The 19,709-nt window shown below is 43.3% G+C and overlaps 2 protein-coding genes across 2 annotated transcripts; both read right to left on the reverse strand.

Annotated features, from left to right (window-relative positions):
* Positions 1-398: 398 nt before the first annotated feature.
* Positions 399-2,271, reverse strand: MYF5 (myogenic factor 5). The gene is made up of 3 exons (XM_021689857.1): positions 1,771-2,271; positions 999-1,074; positions 399-589 (listed from the first exon to the last, which is right to left on the reverse strand). Exons 1-3 carry the CDS (start codon positions 2,269-2,271, stop codon positions 399-401), a joined length of 768 nt encoding a protein of 255 aa, XP_021545532.1.
* Positions 2,272-10,366: 8,095 nt separating this feature from the next.
* Positions 10,367-11,627, reverse strand: MYF6 (myogenic factor 6). The gene is made up of 3 exons (XM_021689855.2): positions 11,105-11,627; positions 10,723-10,813; positions 10,367-10,504 (listed from the first exon to the last, which is right to left on the reverse strand). Exons 1-3 carry the CDS (start codon positions 11,621-11,623, stop codon positions 10,386-10,388), a joined length of 729 nt encoding a protein of 242 aa, XP_021545530.1. The 5' UTR covers positions 11,624-11,627; the 3' UTR covers positions 10,367-10,385.
* Between the last annotated feature and the right edge of the window lie 8,082 nt (positions 11,628-19,709).

A 19,709-nucleotide genomic window follows, 5' to 3' on the forward strand; every position in this document is an offset into this window, starting at 1 on the left:
TGTTTTAAAGAAAAAAATAAAGATCTAACATCAGACATAATATTTTGATAAGCAATATTTATAAAAAAATATAAGTTAAGCATTGCAACAAGCTACCTTCAATGAATTGCCCCCTATCACAAAGAATATTATTGGAACTATATATCTAAAGTGAATAAGAAGGTAAAGAAGAAGGGGGAGGAAGAGCAGGAGGAGGAGAAGGAGAAAAGAAAGTATAATTGCAAAGGTGACTTTTTAGTTAAATACACTTTCGTATAAAGTGGCAAGATAATATTTACAAATTTACAACTGAAAAGAAATCTTTATATACAAGTTGTCTTGCTTTTGAACTTTTGGGGCTTCCTTCCTCCTGTGTAATAGGCCCTCCTCGTAGAACTCATCTAGACTAGATTTTCAGTTCATAGCACATGATAGATGAGCCTGGAATTAGAGGCCCCTGGAGTTGCAGGCTGTGAATCCGTGCTGGCAACTGGGGAGAGAGAGGCCGGGTCCTGGAGAGGCAATCCAGGTTGCTCTGCGTTGGTGATTCGATCCACTATGCTGGATAAACAATCCAAGCTGGATAAGGAGCTTTTATCTGTGGCATATACTAAGAACACAAGGAGAAAATCATTAAAAAAAAAAAATCCCAAATAGAGAGACTTGTTTATGTGGCCCCTTAAACCACAGGTCAGCAACTTTGACACCCAGGGGTCAGGTGGTCAGAGAAAGCCTGATGCAGAAATTTGCAACAAATATCTAGCAATTCATGGAGGTGAACGTAGGGAGTGGAGAAGCCCCCCTACTAAAATTTTGAGCAACAGTGCATATGTGTGTCCCTGTTAGGGGGATTTTGAACAAAAGATGTGTGTATATTTTGCTGCACCAAAACCTCCCCATAAGAATCCTCCCTTCTATTCCCTTCCCCAGTACAACCTGGAAAAGCAGACTCTGCTTTGACAGGCTGAACTGTGAAGTTGAACTGATTTTTAAACTCCTCTGAAGTCATCAGTTCTTACCATTTGGTACATCTGGGCAGTAGATGCTGTCAAAGCTGCTGCTCTTTCTGGACCAGACAGGACTGTTACATTCCGGCTATAATACAAGACACAAAGGAGGTTTGTTTTCAGGTCTTGGTAAAAGATGCTCCGACCTACGGTGCGGCTGTGCTTGACCAATGGCTCCATATACTGACCACTCTCAATCACCTTCATTGCCCCGATTTAGGAAGGGTTGGCCCTCACCGAATTGTAAGGGCATTGAGGTCAATCTCTGTGCTTGAAGAAGAGGAGAGCAGCGGCACAGGGAAGAGGGCGGGGGTGGAATTCAGCAGCAATGTGCGTTGGGTTAACCATGCAAAATGGATTGGAGTAGAAGGAAGCCACACTAATTCAGGGAGAGAATACTTTCCCAGGGCAAAAACACATTAAAACCTGGCAGCGATGGAACAAACGCCCTCTGAAAAGAATGCATCAACATCTCTTTCCAGCCAGGCCTCAGCAGAGCAAGGACAGGGGCCATGTGGAGAAAACATGTTATTGATCATTTGCAGCCACCTGCCTCATAGGATGGCCCTCGCCTACAATGTTCACCTGGAACCTGGGAAGAAGTCAAACTAAAATCCTGTTCAACAGCTGTTTCCTGGCATCTTTCTACACGTGGCACCTCTCTTCTAGCCACCCCCCCCCCCCGGACTATCCACCAATAACCACTGAATATTTGGTTGCCACACCTGGTTTAATGAGATGTAAGAAGTTTTGGAAAAGATCAGGGGGACCAGCTCTCTCTTACCATGCCGTCGGAGCAGTTGGAGGTGGGGCTGGTGGGCTCAGAGCAGCTCTGTCCTGGCAGCCTATAGTAGTTCTCCACCTGCTCCCTCAGCAGCTCCTGCAGGCTCTCAATGTAGCGGATGGCATTCCTGAGGATCTCCACCTTGGGCAGCCTCTGGTTGGGGTTGGTCGTGGTGCACCTCTTGAGCGTCTCGAAAGCCTGGTTGACCTTCTTCAGGCGTCTCCTCTCGCGCATGGTGGCCGCCTTCCGCCGATCCATGGTGGTAGACTTTCTCTTGCATGCTTTGCAAGCCCACATGAGACAGTGGCCAGCCTGGTGGTGGCCTGTAGGTGCTCGCACGTGCTCGTCCTCGTCTGAGCCTTGCAGCTCTGGTTTGTGCGCCCCGAAGGCAGCCCCTCTGGGCTCAAACTCATCCCCGAACTCGCCCTCGGGGGACGGGATGCAGGAGCCCTCGTAGAAGTACTCAGAAGGCGAGAACTGGCAGCCGTCCATCATTTCCATTCTTTGCGGTGAAGGAAGTGGGGCACCTGGACAGCAGCGAGAGATACAGGGGAGAGACCCGAGCCTGGCGCCGCTGCGGGCCAGCAAATCCCGGGGCGGAGCTCCCTGGTCGGTTTCTCCGGTAATTAACAAGGGCAAAAGCCTGGCGGCCTGGGTCGGGTGTGCTAGGGTTGGGGCTCTTTATATATTCTTGGGGGAGGGAGGCCGGCCCCAGTGGCCAGGCACTATTAGCATATCCCACCACAACCCCCGCAGGGGCTGTCTGGGCAAACCTCCGCCTTCCCTCTAGAGAAAATGTGCTGTTTACAGCCCCTTTGGACGCTAATGGTTTTACTGCATTTCTGCTGGGGCGGGGGGGGGGGGGGGGGGGAATCATTCCCCAACCCGTTCACTTGCACTCTCTAGAGAACCTAAACCAAGGGATCACTTAAAGAGTGGTAGAGACAAAGGAACAAAGTCCATCCAACTTTTTGGAATTGCTCATACATAACAAATATTAATAAATAAAACTCCCTACTATAAGCTAATACCAAAAGCCGACCTGCCTTCCCAATCTTGGGCACGAGGAATTACCTTGTTTTTTGGTGTTTGTTTCTCGTCTACATGAGCTTCAATTATCTCAGGAATTTTTTCAGTCAGTGGATTGAATAATGGTTGCTAAAAACTTTGAAGTGACACTTTGAATCATGGAGTGAATCTAAATATTTAAAAATCTATTTTGTTCTGGTCAGATCGTCACTTTATAGGCTCTGTATTATTGGAGGGTGGGCAGGGAGGTTCCTTTTTTCCAAGACAGGGCTCACTCTGAGTTCTCTTTACATGTCTGCTCCTCTAACAGGAGGTGGGCTCAAGGGCCAGGTGACCACAAACAGTCCTCCCTTCCTTTTGCCTTCTGCACATGTTTACCAAGCGCCTCCTCCTTTGTACCAGGCCTTTGCTAGACCCCCAGCCAGCCACAGATCCATACCGCCTGCACCTCTGCGATCTGTATTCGAAGAAACTGAGTTTTATACGGCAACCTTTCTTTCCCGGGCGAGTTTCCTTTCTCCTCTTTCTGCTCCGCCCTGCCATTTCAACAGACTAAACAGCCAAGCTGGGCTTTGGGGTCGCTAATTTTCTGCTTTCAGGCAAACTAACACCGTTACAGATGCATCCCAGCTGCCGGCACAGCAATCCTTCTCGGCTCGTGTAAAATTTCCAACTTAAACCTCGAGTAACTTCACACACTTTGGTGACAAAAGCCTCCCAGAAAAGCAATCACAGGAGGGTCTTTGGAACTTTGGTGGGTAGAAGGAGAGAAGGGAAGGCTGCCATTTATGTAAGAATGAATCTATTAATCCGCTTTTGCCAATGCTCCTCCACCTTTAACCCACTTGCAGATCTCTTGGGGTGGGGATGGGAGGGGACGGTGCTGTTTATGTACAGGAAAAACCATTACTTAAGGTCTAGGTACATAGACTTAAGTAGTCCAGAGGTTTGGACCAGGGCTTGTGGCCCGATTAAAACAGGAGGGAGTGTTCTCATCACCATCTTCAGTCATCCAGCCCAGTAAGTGGTGTGGCTCGGTGGTGGTGGTGGTGGGGGGGTGCTTCCTTCTATTACTTATTTCTAAAATTATTTTCCTCAAGCAACCCTGGCTGGCTGATCCCAAGTCTGCAGGGATCAGAGAAGTTCTAACTTTTTCAGGATGAGATCCGCTCTCTAAAGTGAAGGTTCGGAAAAACAGGGGTAGTAGAGTGTCAGTCATTAAGGTTAGCTGCTAGGTGCAGGGCTCTGCCCCCTTTCCCACCTTCATTCATCCCTAAGACAAAGACACCACCACACCCCCTACCCCCTTGAAAATCAAGCTCCCTTTCACACCAATGGGGTGCTTAATTGTCTGGCCAGTGGGAAATCCATCTGCACCTTATTTAGGACTATTAACAAGTGGATGCCTTTGAAATGAATAGGGTACTAAGGGCTATACTAGATAAAAGAGTCAAGTTCCTAAAGGACCCAGGTGTAATGGAAGACTCCATCCACACCGGTGGAAACTTTGGAATGCATACACATTGCTACCTCTGAAATACAATAGTGGGGAGATAATCTCACCCAGGAATTCTCAGCCAAGTCACACAGGTTCTGGTCAGCACCAATACCCCCACTTTCTCTGACTATGCAGTACACACGACAGGCGCAGATTTATGATTTGGGCACAAATCAACTTGCCCCTCAAAGTTTAAGGGGAAGATACGTTATACCCGCCTTTCAGCTGATTTCTTTACACCAGGCACCTCATGAGCTCTGTACCCGATCCCTCAGTGCGGGATATTTGTAGTAAACAATTAGTAAGACTTTTCTCTTTGCCAAGCACTGTTCTCAACTCCTTCCGTGTGTTCATTCATTTACTGCTCTCGACGACTCTGTGGGAACTATTTATTATATCCATTTTTAAAAGACGGTAACCGAAGCTCAAGGGGTAGGTAATTCGCCCCAGGTCACACAGGATTGGAACTGGGCATCCTGTCCCTTAGAGCTTGCGCTCCTAGAGGTGAATTTTTTCTTCTTGGTCAATTCGGGCTCAGTGCGCGTGCTTAGCGCTGCGGAGCCGACACTCGCCAAAGCCGGGTGCCCGACGCCTTTCCCTGCGCCCGGGCCTGGAAGATGCTGTCACTCAGGAGGCTCTGTCAGTAACGGTAGTTCTCAGAGGTTAGGGCTGTCTTTGGTAAGGTGATCTCAAAACAAATTTACCAGAGTGCCGCGGTCGAGTGGAACGAAAGAAGCCGCGAAAACACAAGCGCCCGGCGGCTTAATGGGACTTGGGGGGGGGGGGGAAACAAGGTCCGGGGTTGAGGACCCTTGGGACTCAAGCGCTGAAAATAGGATCGCAAAACACCAAAGTAAAAAACGAGACAAAACTTTTAAACCGCTGTCAGTGGCGAGAAGGGGGAGAGAGAGAGAAAAACGGGGCGGGGGGAGGGGAAGAAAACCAAACAAATACACAAAAAAGGGGAGGCAGTATACAAAGAGAAAAGGAAGCAGTGCCTCAAAGATGGCTGGGGTCCCCCAGTTCAGGAGAGATTCTGCTGCTCTTTTCCGAGGGGCAACTGTGTAAGAGAAGAGGAGAAACTGGGCGAGCGATACAGACAAAAATAAATTTTTTTTTTGAGTGGGGAAATTGAACAAAGCAGTATGAAAAAAGTTGAAAATCATAAAAAAAAAAGAGAGAGAGATCTACTGATTATTTGGGTGCTCTTACTTAAAATCAGACTCGACTGACTTTTGTTCCTCATAGAAAAGAATAAAAATACAGTAAGTGTTCCACTGTTTCTTCAGAGAAGTGGATTTCTCACGTGGAGAGGAAACTCCCACATATTTAATATGCAACCACGTTGGTAGAAATGACATTCCAACACTAACTACTAGGAAAGCCTTACAGTAGGCAGATGAAGGGAAGACAATTAAGCCATTCGTGGTGTTATAAATGAATGCCACCCAAGGTTCTCGTGAAGTATATAGATAATTAAACATTTTTTTCCCTTAACATTCTGAAGGAAAATAAATGCGTGTCTGATTTTCTTACAGTTTAGACTCAGCAGGTTTTAGCTGCATAGACCTTTAAGTAATCACCAACCTTTTTTTTTTTTTTGGAGAATCTATTTTAGTTTAAGTATTATGGCAACAATCCTAGTGTTGATGGACAGAGCCCACCAGCGAAATGATGGTCAGAGCTTCCTTTTCTAGTAAATTTTGCCTACCCTAGGAATTCTGCATTATTCCAAATTTTCTATGCTTCTCTCAGTGGGAGAGACCAAATATACATAGAAAGATGAGTCCATTTCAATCACTTCTGCCTCTCTCTGAGACCCTTATCAACTCCTGGACAAAGGGAGCTGTTCAAGAGATTTTGGCTTATCATATATGACTTCACAATGTGCTAAACAATTTCAAACTGCTATTAGCTCTGGGAACCAGGCACACCTAAGTAAACACATTAGTACCTGTCAAAGCTGCTGGAAGAATTTGCGGAGAAGACAGCTGAGGAAGACATTGGCCTCTGCTTGCGTTCGAAGGCTCCCAGGGGAGATCAAAGGCCTATGGAGGGATTTTGAGCAGCCTTGAGAGTAGAGAAAGGAGCCAGTTCTTGCAGCATTATCTTTGTTTCAGCACATGGCATAGCCATTCTGAACTGAGAAGCCAAGCTGACTCTGAACTCGGCTTGCAAAAAATTTCTGTTTCAGAATGAAACCTCTAGGACTGAGGGTCATCTTTTTTAACCCTGCTTTTGAGAGTAAGGGAGTGACTGGAGGGGTCTGTTGGAGAAATGTCTTGATGGCTTGGCTCTTTGAGGAAGTACCATGTTATTGCTAATTTACTAATGCATTAGATTAGGAAATGAGATATTCAAAGTTTAAACTTAAATATTTTTAAAACATTTTTTTCTAGGTGGGGTGCTCTGGGAGGAGAATTTTGAGATAAATAAATGATATAAAACATTGCTTACTAAGAGAAAAGCACCAACGGCTATATCCTAACTTTGTGTCAAAAATGTCTTAGTAAGGATAGAGTTCAGTTTAGCAGCCCAAGACTTCTCTGGCAGTCTCAACAGTAGTTGAGAACACAATTTCAGCACCATGTTCCCATCCCCCATATATACATATATGCCCATTAGACATAAGTGAATTTCCATTATGTTCAGGGTCAGAATTCGATGATTCAGGTGTGATGATTAAAGTTAGTTTGAAAAAGCTGGCATTTGACATTTCATAAATTATTTGTATAGTAATATAAAAAAGGAAAATCATTTATTTTTTAAATATTTGATAACTTTATGCCTACCTCTGGAAAGAGGCTCAGTTTAAATCCCAAATTGCTTATCTTTACCAAGTTATTATATCTTGATTTTCTGCTTGCATGGCCCTGTTTGTTTTGGCTTTGGCCTTAGTAAAGATTATCATCATTAATATCAAATAAAAACATTTTAATTGCAAACACACCAAGGATTTCACTGGAGAGTCTAATATGTCAACTATAGCAGTGGAGGTCACATGAAGTCTTTGGGAAATATTTTCTCTATTTAACAAAGAGACCTCTATAGGCAAACTTATTCCAAACAATTTCTCAAGTTACCTAGCTAGGAGAGAGAGAGAAGATTCGGTTTGCAAAGACTGAATAAAATCCATCAAGCAAATAAAGTCCATGAATTGATAAAAAGCATTCTGCTGCTAAATAGTTTATAACATAGATCTCATTATAAATATATATGCAATCATAAAGTAAGTGAATTCACCTGGTTAATTATGAGATTTGATTTCAGTTGTGGCATGAATCTGCGACACACACACATATATATACCTATATTTTATTATATATATTATATATATATAATATGTAATGTGTATACATATAGAATATATATGTATAGACAAACATTTTAGGGAAAATATTGATTCTCAAGAAAAAATCATAGATACATAATAAGCATGATGAATGGATATACACACCACCCAGACATATTCATATTCATATACATGTTCTGATCGGATAATTTGAAATGCTCTACAGTTTTTCTTTAATTAAGTTACTGCCCTAATTTGGAGTTCGCTAGCTAATCACTCTTGAGAAAGAACATTTGAAAAATAATTGCTAAAGAGAGCCAAACTGTTCTAGACCATAAATGTTCTTTCTTATTTGCCAAGGCTTCTCTTTCAGGGTGCAGGTGATTGAGCCAACAGGCTTGAAGCCGCTGGTATTTACTGGCTCCAAGCCCTGGACCTATGCTTACAAATGCAAGAAACTTCGTATCAAAGAAACCTTTTCTCAAAAGAAGTAACAAGTTTCCCTCAACACCAGTAGTTGTAGGATTCTGAGTGCATATGTAAAATGCTAAGAATGAGTCATTCATATTGCTACTGATTTCATTGTTATCAATACTTTTCCCAAATAGCGCCTGCAACGCAGGCAGCCAACAGTATTTGAAGGAACTGTGGCTTTGGGTGGAAGAGAAGCATTTGATGGTCAATGTAGATTTATTAATGAAAAATACAGAGAGCCCACATTGAGTATTTGTTCAGTGCTCCGCTCTGGCTAAAGCTTTTATGTGTTTTATCTCACCGAAATCTTCACACCCCCGAGTTAAGCACCGTTATTGTCCTCACCATTATTTTATAAATGAGGAAACGGGAAGAAGGGAGGAGCTGGGATAGCCCAAGGCTACACAGGAGCAACCCGGGTTCAATCTAAGTAGGCAGCGCCCACAGCAACTCAGCAGTTTGCAGCCATAACACTCCCACCTGCTTTTCTCAAACCTCTGGGAGAGATTGTATGTCAATGTCAGTTTTCTCTGTGAACCTTTCTGCACTTTATAAGCATTCTAGGAGAAACGAGCATTATCCAGGTGCTCAGAAGACAGAGTAACTATCACCCCCAGAAAGAGGCCCTTAGAGATAGAAAAGGGGCACGATACTGCTCCGTGCCTGCAGGGGGCGCTGTCTGCGGTGGTATCTGGAACTTCTGTGGTGTGCAAAAGGAACGTCCAGACTGGAGTGTTAGGAAGCAAGGTTGGGCTGGGAAATATTGGATTCGGTTTGATTTTCACATTTGTAAACTGAGGACCAGCTGTGGGGAAAAGGAAGGAAGAAGTCAAGGGTGGGAAGGGGTGTTGGGAGTGAAGGTGCCATTTACAGAATGCAAGTGAGAAGCAGCGATTCCAGAGAAATGGCTGGCCCTCTCCTCCGCTTCACTTCCCACTGTGATTCTTGGTGGTCGTTTCTTCCTGAAGTTACAGGATAAACAAACCTGGCACACGTTGTAAAATCCTGGCCGTGAGGAGCTCCTGGGGCTTCAAGCCTCTCTGGGGGCTTTGCTATTTGGTCCAGCTAAGAGGTTTCATGTGCGTTGTTGTTGTCTTTTGCCCTCAGCCATTTAACCCTTCCCTCTCTTGAAGCCTTCCCCCACCTCAAGAAACAGATTGTTCCCTTCTTTTATCTTTCTATTTGCAAAACAAACCCCAGCCACACGAGGCCTGGATGGTATTCCAGTCTTCTAACCAGTCTAGTTCAAGAAAACTAGGGAGGGGCCAGCAACCTGGCTGGGAGGCCAGTGCAGCCCCTGGCTCCTCCAGAGGAAGGCTTCTTGGTGAAGGGCCGGGCCTGGAAAGTCAGAGGCAAAGTAATTTGGGGTAAATTAGCTGAAGAGCTTTTTAGGCAAATCCAAGTTTTTGTGTGGCTATCTCTTGCAACAATGAGATTTTACTGGGTTGAAAATTCAGTTGTTAACTCTGGGTAAGTAAATCTCACCCAGAGCTCCAGGTATAGGACAGTTGAAAACATAAAAAAGATGGTGATAAAGGAGAAGAGGGCAGATTCCTCCTGGATATTCTTCACTTTTAACCACAAGTGTGAGGTCTGTATGAGATAGAAAAGTGAACAGTTTAATTCAGACACAGGAAAATAACCCATTTTCTTCCCTTTCAGTCAGCCTTTAAGAACACACCCAAACAAATGGGCTTATGTGGCGTCTAAGTTAAAATATGGCTCCTCTTTATTTATGTGCACCTGCTCCCAAACATTTTTTTTTTCAGTTGAATCAAATTGGGACCAATTTGGTTCATAAAGAAACTTATTTTTTTTTGATATTACAATATCAGGATCCTCGCACATTTTATATGCAATCCATCACTCCACAATTAAAATATATTTCTTGGGTTTACATAAAAAATGAAAGTACTAAGAATATTTACAAAAATACATTCAATACCACTAACATTTCGATGCAACGTTCCCACTTCGCTTCGGACAGGAATGAACTTCTTTTGAACATGGCACAAAAGGATCACCGGAATAAAAGTAAGAGGTTACACAACTAGCCACACAAATACAAAGTCAGGCTGCTAGAGCTAAGCCACTCGCGGTTCCAAAAGTAAAAGCCCAAAGCCGAAAGGCTTTTTCATCTGAGCGTGCACAACAGTTTCTGAGACGTTTCCTTGTGAACAGGTCTCCTTCCCTTTCATAAACTCCTGGGCCTGGGTTCCTAAATATTAATGTAATGTGACCCAAGCTACAGGATTAGGAGAAGGAGGGAGGGGGGGGGGGTCCTCCCGCGGCGCGGAGAACATCCCAAGCTCCGGCTGCGAGTTACTTCTCCACCACCTCTTCCCCGCAGGGCAGTTTGCGTTCCTCGGAGGAAATACTGTCCACGATGGAAGAAAGGCATTGAAGGCTACTCGAGGCTGACGAATCGATGCTCGCCCCTCCTGAGCGCAGAAAAAGAAAAACACACAAGTGTAGCACCCCCGAGGAAGGAAGAACGAGGCAGGGGGGACCCCGCGCCAGGCCGCTTAGGCAGCGCGGGAGGACCCCTGTCCCCGCGCGCTTGTCCCCGCCGTCGCTCCGAGCCCTTTCTACCCTTTCACCCCAGGCCCCTTCCCGGGATATTCTCCAGCACAGCCCGGTGCCCTTTCTTTTACTTTACCTTCCTTGGCAGTTATCACGAGCCCCCTGGAATGATCCGAAACGCTTGGCCACTGGGAGCTGCAGGTGCGCAGGAAATCCGCACCCTCAAGCTGGAGAAAAACCGAGGCCGCAGAAGATTAGGAAAGAAACATCGGTTCCGGGCAGGGAGTGGGGAGGCTCTGTGGAGGTGTCTCCCCTACTTCCTCAGGCCGGGGACTAATTTCCTGCCTACTGCAGGCACCCCGAGTTCACGGGTCACTGGGGGTTCACTGGAGAGGGGGCGGGAGGGGCGGGCGAGGAAGGGGAAGGGGAAGGGAGACGGAGCAGCTGGAGGTTAAGGCCCCAAGGAAAGCGTCTAATCAGCCGGAGCATTCCCCTGCCCCTGCAGCATCTGGGCTTACATTCTCTTGCTTGGGTCTGTAGCTGAAGGGGTCCACCCCTAGCTCCTGCATTTTTTCCTGCTGATCCAGCTGATGGAGCAGGTCCTGCAGCCGCTCAATGTAGCTGATGGCGCTCCGCAGAATCTCCACCTTGGGCAGCCTCTGGTTGGGGTTGGCCACAGTCCGCCGCTTCAGTGCCTCGAAGGCCTCGTTGATTTTCTTTAGGCGCCTCCGCTCGCGCAGAGTGGCAGCTTTCCGCCGGTCAGTGGGGGCAGATTTTCTCTTGCAGGTCTTGCAAGCCCAGATCAGACATTGGCCGGGGCAGTGGGGGGGCTGCAGGCCTGGGGGCGCCAGGATGTGCTCCTCTCCGCTGCTGTCGCTGCCAGCTTCCGGGGGCATTTGGTCCTGGCAGGGGGACAAGGTACCATCACTCCCTGGGTACAAAGGAGAGCCCTCTGCCACTTCTAATGGCTGCAGAGTAACATTTTCCCCGTCCAAGTAGAAGAAATAGGAGCCAGTTTCAAAAAGGTCCATCATCATGTTCTCCTCCTTGGACTCTGACTTGGTCTGAACTGGGTGATGGGCTCAAAAACCCAGAGGAACCACCCAGATGGCATTTAATTAGTGCGGTGACATAAGTCGCCCCAGCTTTATATATAGTAGCTCCTGAAACTCAATCCAACTTTTAGCTGTCATGGAGCATCAGTCTCCCAATGTGATCACAGACAGTGCTCTCCAGAATAGCTAGTTTAAAAGAAAACTGAGAAGTGTCACCTCCAGGACAATGGGACAATCTGTATGCAGAACAGGTTAAAACAAATAACTCTGAGAGAATCCTACAATATAAATAAAGCACCGAATGCTTCCATTTATGACAGTTTAGATGCTAACCTGTTTACCGGACAACGTCAAAACAACTGGGGATTTACACTGCTCCATTCCCCTCCCCCAGGCTCATCTGAATTCTAAGTATAGACCCATGATGAAAGATTTCAGAGGCAATAGCCATTGCTCCAAAATAGCCTGGTTAATATTTGCAGAGTGGTTCAGCTCTTTTCTCTGTCCCGCCTGTCAAAAAGATGCTATTCCTGTGATTAAAACCATTACAGTCCTTCAAAGGTTATACATGACTTTCAGGCTTCAGCCTCAATAGCAGCAGGTAAATCTCTTTCCTCTCTTTTACTAAGGCTGTAAGATGATTTGGGAGCTGGAGGGGTGGCTGGAGGGCACTCAGATTCCTTCCTTGGCTATCTTTTTTTTGGGGAGGTGGCAATCAAGATCTGAATTCTGTACCCCTCCATGGTGGAGCAGTCATACCAATGAGGTAAGGGGTGGGGCAGAGCATGGGGTTGCAATACATGGAATCACTTCTCTTTAAAAACAGTTTTAGTGGAAACAAGACTCACACTGTAGCTACTTGATATTTCAAAATTCTCTGCACACACCCCCCAAGGTGCCTCCGTTTTGGCTCCTACTCTGCACAGTGTGCTCATGGCTTGTTTGTTCGCATTCTTGATATACACTGACTCCAAATAAAACTTGTTTCATAGGATTCAGGTGAGAAAGGAGGCAACCAAGGCATAAGCAAGGAATACAAATTTTAATCGCCGCCCGCCATGGTCCAACACACACAGCATGGTGGTCAGGAATGCAGTACAATATAAGGATGAAGGACAGCGTCTCTAGATTCGAAAGAACTCCCTCCAAGTCCTAGCTAAGTTAATTTCTATTTATGTGTACATAGACAAGTACTAGCTCTGGATTGTTCCAAGGTACAAGCGGTTGTCTTATAGAATTTTATTGAGGGTTGACTCAAATGGTGTCATGCATGTGAAGCATGTAGCCTTATATCAGCTGCTTGATGAACATTAGTTAGCACTTAAAGCATAAGGCTATGTATAGGGCTAAGACCATTTCGTATGAAGGAAATAAAGCATCGCTGTTGGGGAAGGGTTTTTTCCCCCCCTCTTTTATTATTGCATTCTTTTCTTTTTCCTTTCTCTTTTCTTTCCTTTCCTTTTCCCTCCCAGAGCTCTGGGAGGACACCCTTCACTTATAAATGGCCTTTGTGATGACAGTCAACCTTGGTTTTGGCCTCTATAGTCAGTGCCTGAAAAAGTAGATGGAAACATAAGGTCTTCCTATTCTACCCCCAAGTAGGGATAATTATAGGCTGTGTTCACTATGATTTCATTTTTTAGATGAATACAGTGAAGACAGTATAAGGGACCAATGGTCAGTGTAGGAACTAGCTACATTTTTGAGTCAAGTCACTCATTCCAGAAGATAATTCTTCATAGCCTTTTCTTACTGAGACAAGGTTTTGGGTGTTATGTTCTGACATTTTGGGCTGTTTTTATGTTTTTGTTATTGTGCAGCTGAATAATTTCCTATCAAGTTTGAGAACCATTTTTATGTTTTTGGAAAAGTAGGAAACACAGGGAAGAATAATACAAAGCCATTACCTCTTTTGTGACATTTTCTCCTATTTTTGTCAGGGCTGGTTGCTAATATCAGCAGTTAAGACAGCAGATTGGAGGCCCCAACAACTCAGGGTATACTCTAACATCCATTATGGAAAATTATCCTTTGCTCTTAAACACACTGCATGATGCATCTTATAATGTGTAGACAATTTGAAAAGTCATTTTTAACCAGTAAAAGTATATCACATTATTGCTAAGGTAATTAAGATAACAATAACTGAAATTTTTTTATTCAGGATTTTGGGGGTACCTAGTAAGTGCCTTATCCTTGGGGATAAGGATAAAACAGTAAAAAATGATCCCTTTTCTCATGGAGTTTGAATCTAGAAGGGTGAGTGAAAACGAAGAGATTAAAAATGTGAGAAATAGCCCTCAATTTGGGGTATGGAAGGCTTAGGTTATAGTCATTTTAGCTTGTGAAGACTCCATCAACTCTAATATCTCAAATTCTCACTTTTTTTATCCTTATGATAGAGTGACAAAAGATGTCATACACTCAAAGGTAGTGATGAAGATTAATTTTTTAAAATTGTGTAATCACTTCAGAAATGTTGCATGTTCTATAAAAGTACTTTCACTAATGAAATTAGGTGTAGGCAAAAAATTAGATAAAAAGAATAGCACTTCTAGGGAATTTTGTTGCTTGAATAATAGAAGTAACATTAAGGTGGTACCATTCTTAGACTCATTATTGATTTTAAGAGATATCAGATAGATGCTGGAGAGTCTACACATCATGAGCCTGCTAAAGAATGTGAAAATGAGCACGTTCCTTTTTATTTTTCCCTCATTCAAGTGTTGTCACTGGAGAAACAGCGAGTTAAAAGTGTAGAAAGAAAAGATTCTAGAAAGTAGAAAAAGCTTTGAGGTGCTGATCAATATTAACCTCCCAGACAGGGGTGGCATTTCTTTGTGTGAATTCAAACTTTACTACAGAATTGTTGTTCCTTATTAAATTATAAAACCCCTTTCCCAACATTCTCTAGAATTCAGGCCAATAAAATTTAGTGTTGTTCACCTTGGTTGAAATATGCTTTCCCTTCTTTCGTTGTTGTTTTGGGGCCTGGGGGTGCAGGTGGGAGGAGAGGAAAAGGAAATGCCAGCTTGGGAAATAACCACCCATTACTAGATTAGGTAATGGGAAAATACGCAGTGATTCCAAACAACTAACTGGTGAACTCTTGGAACTCAGACTGTTTACAGAATATGAGATGCCTGTAATTGCCTTATTTCTCAGCAGAACTTGGGAGACACAGACCTTGACAAGTGGTCCAAACAGGTTTGTGTAAACCGAAATCCTCCAAACTTTAAATAGTGCAAATGCATTTTTAAAAATTATGGACGAATTACTAGCAATGAGAGAATAATAATATTAAGGACCAATTATTCACTTCAGGGGCCTAGAGTTCATTCATAACAAAATCTGAAACTAGGTTAGAGATAAAATTGAGAGTTTTCAAACAGTTTACCGCCTTGTTATTCTTACTTCATGCTTAGTTATTTGCAAATGCATTTTCTTCCCATCATCTCCACAAAAGCTTGACTATATCCAGTTCTTCTCTGTGAAAAGGAGTGGGAGGGAAAGGATTATCCCTACTCAGTCAATGGTGGTTTGCAGCTATGAGCCTTTGGGAAGGTGATGTAAGCAGTAGAAAAACAACTTTGGCGTGAGACAGAATCCAAGTTCTAGCCATTCTCTTTAAATCTTTTTTTTTTTTTTAAGATTTTATTTATTTATTTGAGAGAGAGAGCACGAGCTGGGGATGGGGCGGGTAGCGGCAGAGGGTGAGGGAGAAGCAGACTCCCCAATGAGCAGGGCTCCATCCCAGGACCCTGGTATCAGAACCTGAGCCGAAGGCAGGTGACTTCTGACTGAGCCACCCAGGCGCCCCTCTAGCCATTCTTAATTATATATTCTGAGCCTCAGTTTTATAAGAGATCAACTGGCATATGTAACACATCCATCACGGGCATGTCCTTCGCCTAAAATGAAATAATTAATTGTTGAGTCCATGATAAGGAATACGCACTCAACAAATGTTATTTTCCCCCCTTCCCCTACTCAGTTCATAAGGCCTCTGATTGAAATCGCTGGAGTGAATTAATGGAAATACCTAGATTTGGTGAGACAGATATTTAAGAGGAATTTAAGGATCGATTGATGTTAATGGTATAGTGGAAGTGAAAATATTGAACCTAGTGACTCCAGTAACAGTGTTTCATGTATTTATGCCCTCAACAAATCTCCAGTTTCCTGGGGGACAGATGCTAATTTAAAAAAATCACACAAATGAGTAACGGAACTAGGAACCTTGGAGGAAAGAGTGTGGTTCGAAGCTAGCATATAATGACCAGTCTATCATGAACTGGAAGCTTGAGAAAGGGTGGTTTGGGGATGGAAGTCCCTGAATGTGGGGTTGGTATTTCCAGGGAGCATGCTGAAGATTTTTAGCAAACCTGTGGGTTGGGATGGTGGTCACAGGAGGAGGAAGTTCAAGGAAGAAACGGTCACAGGTGTCAGTTTGTCAGAAACTGGTGATTTGTGTGGGTCATATCTAAGGAATTTGGCTATATTATTGCATAGCTGGGTTCAAAGAAAGCCGTTTCAGTTATAGCTGAGTAAGTAGGACTGAGAGCCAGACAGAAGCAGCCGTGAAAAGAGAAAGAAGAGAGAAAAAATGACAGAAGAAAGGGGGGCGGGAAAGGAGAGACGCAGGATGAACCGAACTTGGTCCAGCCTGCCTGTGGAAGAAGAGTCAACTAGCAAGGCCCCTGAGAGGCCTAGAGAATAGAGCCAAGAGAATAGAGCGCGAAGGAAAGGTCCGCTGACCAAAAGGGAAAATCCAGAAGAGGCAGATTAATGCTTTAAACTTGTGGCAGCTCAATGAGTAACATAAGCCCCAGCACCTGTAATTTACCTAATCTGCAGACAGTTTGTGCCCAGAGATTCCCCAACACTGTGGTAAAAATAGTTTTGCACTTAGACTGACAGAACATTCGAGTCACCTGAGATCACGCGGGGGAGGGGCACGGACCACGCAGAGGAACAGGGAGGATTTTAAAGGCAGGTCCTGAGCAGTCTCCAGAGGGGGAGGCAGTGAGAGGCGATGCAGGGAAATGAGGCGGGATCTGGGCTGGGGAGGATCTGGTTTTGAGGCCTCCTAGGGAGCTAGCTGCCTTTTTAAAACAGCTAAGGCACGGGTATAAGCCAAGCCAAAGAGGGACCAGACAGGCTGCTCTTCAGATCTTTTAATAAATATATTGTGTGCTCTCTGCTTTCAGCCGGCCCTGATGCCCTTCTGTTTGGGAGTAGAACACAACTTCCACAAAACTTGTGTTCAGTTCATGCACTGACTGCAAAAGATACTGTAAGAGCTTACTGCTCATTTCTTATTTTCTAGGCCATAATTTCCAGGGAAAAAGACAATGAATGTTCCTCCACCTGCAAAACACTCATTCCTTGGTGTTTACAAAAACGAAGTTTTCTTCATAAGTTTGTACCCGCCATTATTTTTCATTGAGATTTATGAATTTGGGAGCAAGATTCAGGAACCATTAGAATCTTTCCAGGTTAAATAATGCTTCCTGGTGGGTCACCAGCTGGGTCACCGACTCGTGTAGGTTTGCTTAGGATGGGAACCCAGGGGCCCTGACTTTCAGCACTAAAACTGGGAAAATCCCATGCAAATCAGAACGAGTTGGTCACCATACATCCCAGAAAAAGACAATAGATGCCTACAAATATCTATCCATAAATGAGGCAACAGAGTACAGGATATATAAAGTAGACTTCTTTTTCTTTAGGAAATATACAGTGATTAGAAATATGGGGTTTGCCTTTAGATTCAAGTTCTAAGCCCCAGGTCTGCCACTTGCTAATATTCGACCTTGGGCAAATTATATAACTTTTCTATGTCTCAACTAACTAGTCCATAAAGTCGAAATAATATCACCTTATTTAAGGTTGTTTTAAAGATTAAAATAATGTCAATGAAACACTTAATATACAGTGTCTGGCACATAGTAAAATTCAATACAAATCAGTATTATATTATTTAACTTTTGATTGAAGAAAAGAAAAAAAAATCATCCAACTACATATCACCTTCATAAATCACTCTGTGCTTTTTTTGTTTTCTATACATCCAAAAATTTCATATAGTGTAATATTGCATAATGTAAAGGTATTACATTATTTTAAAAATATAAATCTAATACAATATTACGTATATGTTACCTTTTGTACTTAAAATATTACAGGACCTTTTTCATGACACTACGTACAACTAACTACTGTTTAAAATGTCTAAGAGACATGGAGTAATTTTTCAGTGTTGTTTACATCTTTTAAAAACTAAATGAATTGTGCAATTTAGATGATCCAAGTTCTAGTAGGGTCTGGTGTTACTAGCTTTGCTAAGCTAAACAGATGTCTCTAGTGTAGAATGGTTAGCCAAGTATTTTGTTACTGTCCTCCAACTGGCTGGTTATGACATATTGTCCAAAATAGTTGGTGCTTTAATGCCAATGTCAGAACCTCCCATGACAAATAGTCACCACTGTACAAACACATTTATTCCAGAAAGTTTTTCTACCGGTTTAGAAAAAAAAGTTGTTTAATCAGACATACACACACATTTCATACTTTTTGAGAAGCTCAGACATTTTTGCCTCCTGATAATACATGTTAGTCTTTAGGATAGTGATATAAGCACCCCAAACGTTAGAATGTGTTTAAATTGTATATTATCTGGAGCTTTTACAGCACAGAAAAAGACATGGTCAATGTGTCACTAGTCACATAAAAAGTATGTTAAGTTTTATCTTCCTTGATTTCATGATCTAGGCTAGATGTTGTGACTGGAAAAGACTATGCTATGGAATTTTACAGTAAAAGTATATGTGTTTTATTAAGCCATGTAAATTAATTTTTCCTTTTCTTGTATTTAAGTATAAACTGCCATGAGATTTATACTGTTTGACAATATAATGATCAAGAAGTTGTACTTTGAGAGTGTAGACCCTACTCTAAAAGTAGAGTGTAGCTTTGCATTTTATTTTGTAAAGTCATAGCCATTATTCAACTCTGGGGGAAAAAAAAGTGGCAGGCCCCATGTTGAACTGCTTTAAATGAATGATCTCATTATATCTTTTCAATGTTTTACTAAGCATGTTATATAATTACTTCATTTTAAAGAGGGAGAACACAAAGAGAAATTCATCTACTTGCTCAAGATCACATGCTTATAAACCAATCCTGGCTCTTAAACTGGTGATAGATATAATCAAAAAGAAGTTCTTATTCTGAGCCTCCCTACAGTGACCAATAGAAGAATAGTCCTCAGAGGGAAAAAAAAAAAAAATCTAGGGGCAAACTAACTTAGAGGACCTTTGAGTGTTTATTTGGCAGCCTGCAGGGTAACTTCCTTATTTTCTAGTAGAGTGACCAAAAGAGGCAGTGTTGATAGCTGATGGCTGAGATTTGGATCTGTGTTCTGTCGCATTGGGAAATAATGCTGCAATTGTCTTTTCCATGTACACAGCCATGTACAGGCAGCCTGTTGCTGAGGTCATATACCTGATGCTCGAGTTAAAATGCTCAAAACCCAATGTCTCTTTCATTATTCAAAAATATACAGTAAGAAGCACAGGGAAAAAGATGGAGTCATTTTGCACACTCAGGATGGGGTAAAAGTAGGGTGGAAAGACCACACTCTTCAAGTCCTGAATTACACTGTGCTATGTCCTGCCTTTCTTCTCCTTCTGTCTGCCCACTTACGGTAGTGACAAAGACTTTAATTGAGAGAGAGCGAGAGATTGCAACAAATGGAAGGTGCCTGGAACTAACACATGGATCCTCTTTGGACCTAGTCAGAAGCTACAGCTCACCTATAATCTGCTGAGCAACCACGGCTTTAATCCGTGTGGGCCAAACTGGATTCCCTGAAGAAATGCTCAATGTAGGGCCTCCTGAATACTGATGTCTCAGGCACATTTGGTTATTGATGCTTAACTGGCCCACCATCCCTTCCTATGTTGACACGCACAGGCTACCCCTACTTGATCCATGTCTAATTTGTTTTCCAAGCCATTTGCTTTTATATTTAATTTCATCTATTCTTCTTCTTTCTCCTCTTATA

Source organism: Neomonachus schauinslandi, chromosome 5 (assembly GCF_002201575.2).
Source record: "Neomonachus schauinslandi chromosome 5, ASM220157v2, whole genome shotgun sequence".
Lineage (NCBI taxonomy): Eukaryota > Metazoa > Chordata > Mammalia > Carnivora > Phocidae > Neomonachus > Neomonachus schauinslandi.

Excerpts from the sequence above, each read along its gene's own strand:
- MYF5 (XM_021689857.1), bottom strand. The coding sequence starts at position 2,271 with ATGGAAATGATGGACGGCTGCCAGTTCTCGCCTTCTGAGTACTTCTAC. Across the intron at positions 1,075-1,770 it reads CCAACTGCTCCGACGGCATG|CCGGAATGTAACAGTCCTGT; the intron begins GTAAGAGAGAGC and ends CTTGTATTATAG. Across the intron at positions 590-998 it reads CTGCCCAGATGTACCAAATG|TATATGCCACAGATAAAAGC; the intron begins GTAAGAACTGAT and ends TTGTGTTCTTAG.
- MYF6 (XM_021689855.2), bottom strand. The coding sequence starts at position 11,623 with ATGATGATGGACCTTTTTGAAACTGGCTCCTATTTCTTCTACTTGGAC. Across the intron at positions 10,814-11,104 it reads ACAGACCCAAGCAAGAGAAT|CTTGAGGGTGCGGATTTCCT; the intron begins GTAAGCCCAGAT and ends GTTTTTCTCCAG. Across the intron at positions 10,505-10,722 it reads CGTGATAACTGCCAAGGAAG|GAGGGGCGAGCATCGATTCG; the intron begins GTAAAGTAAAAG and ends TTCTGCGCTCAG.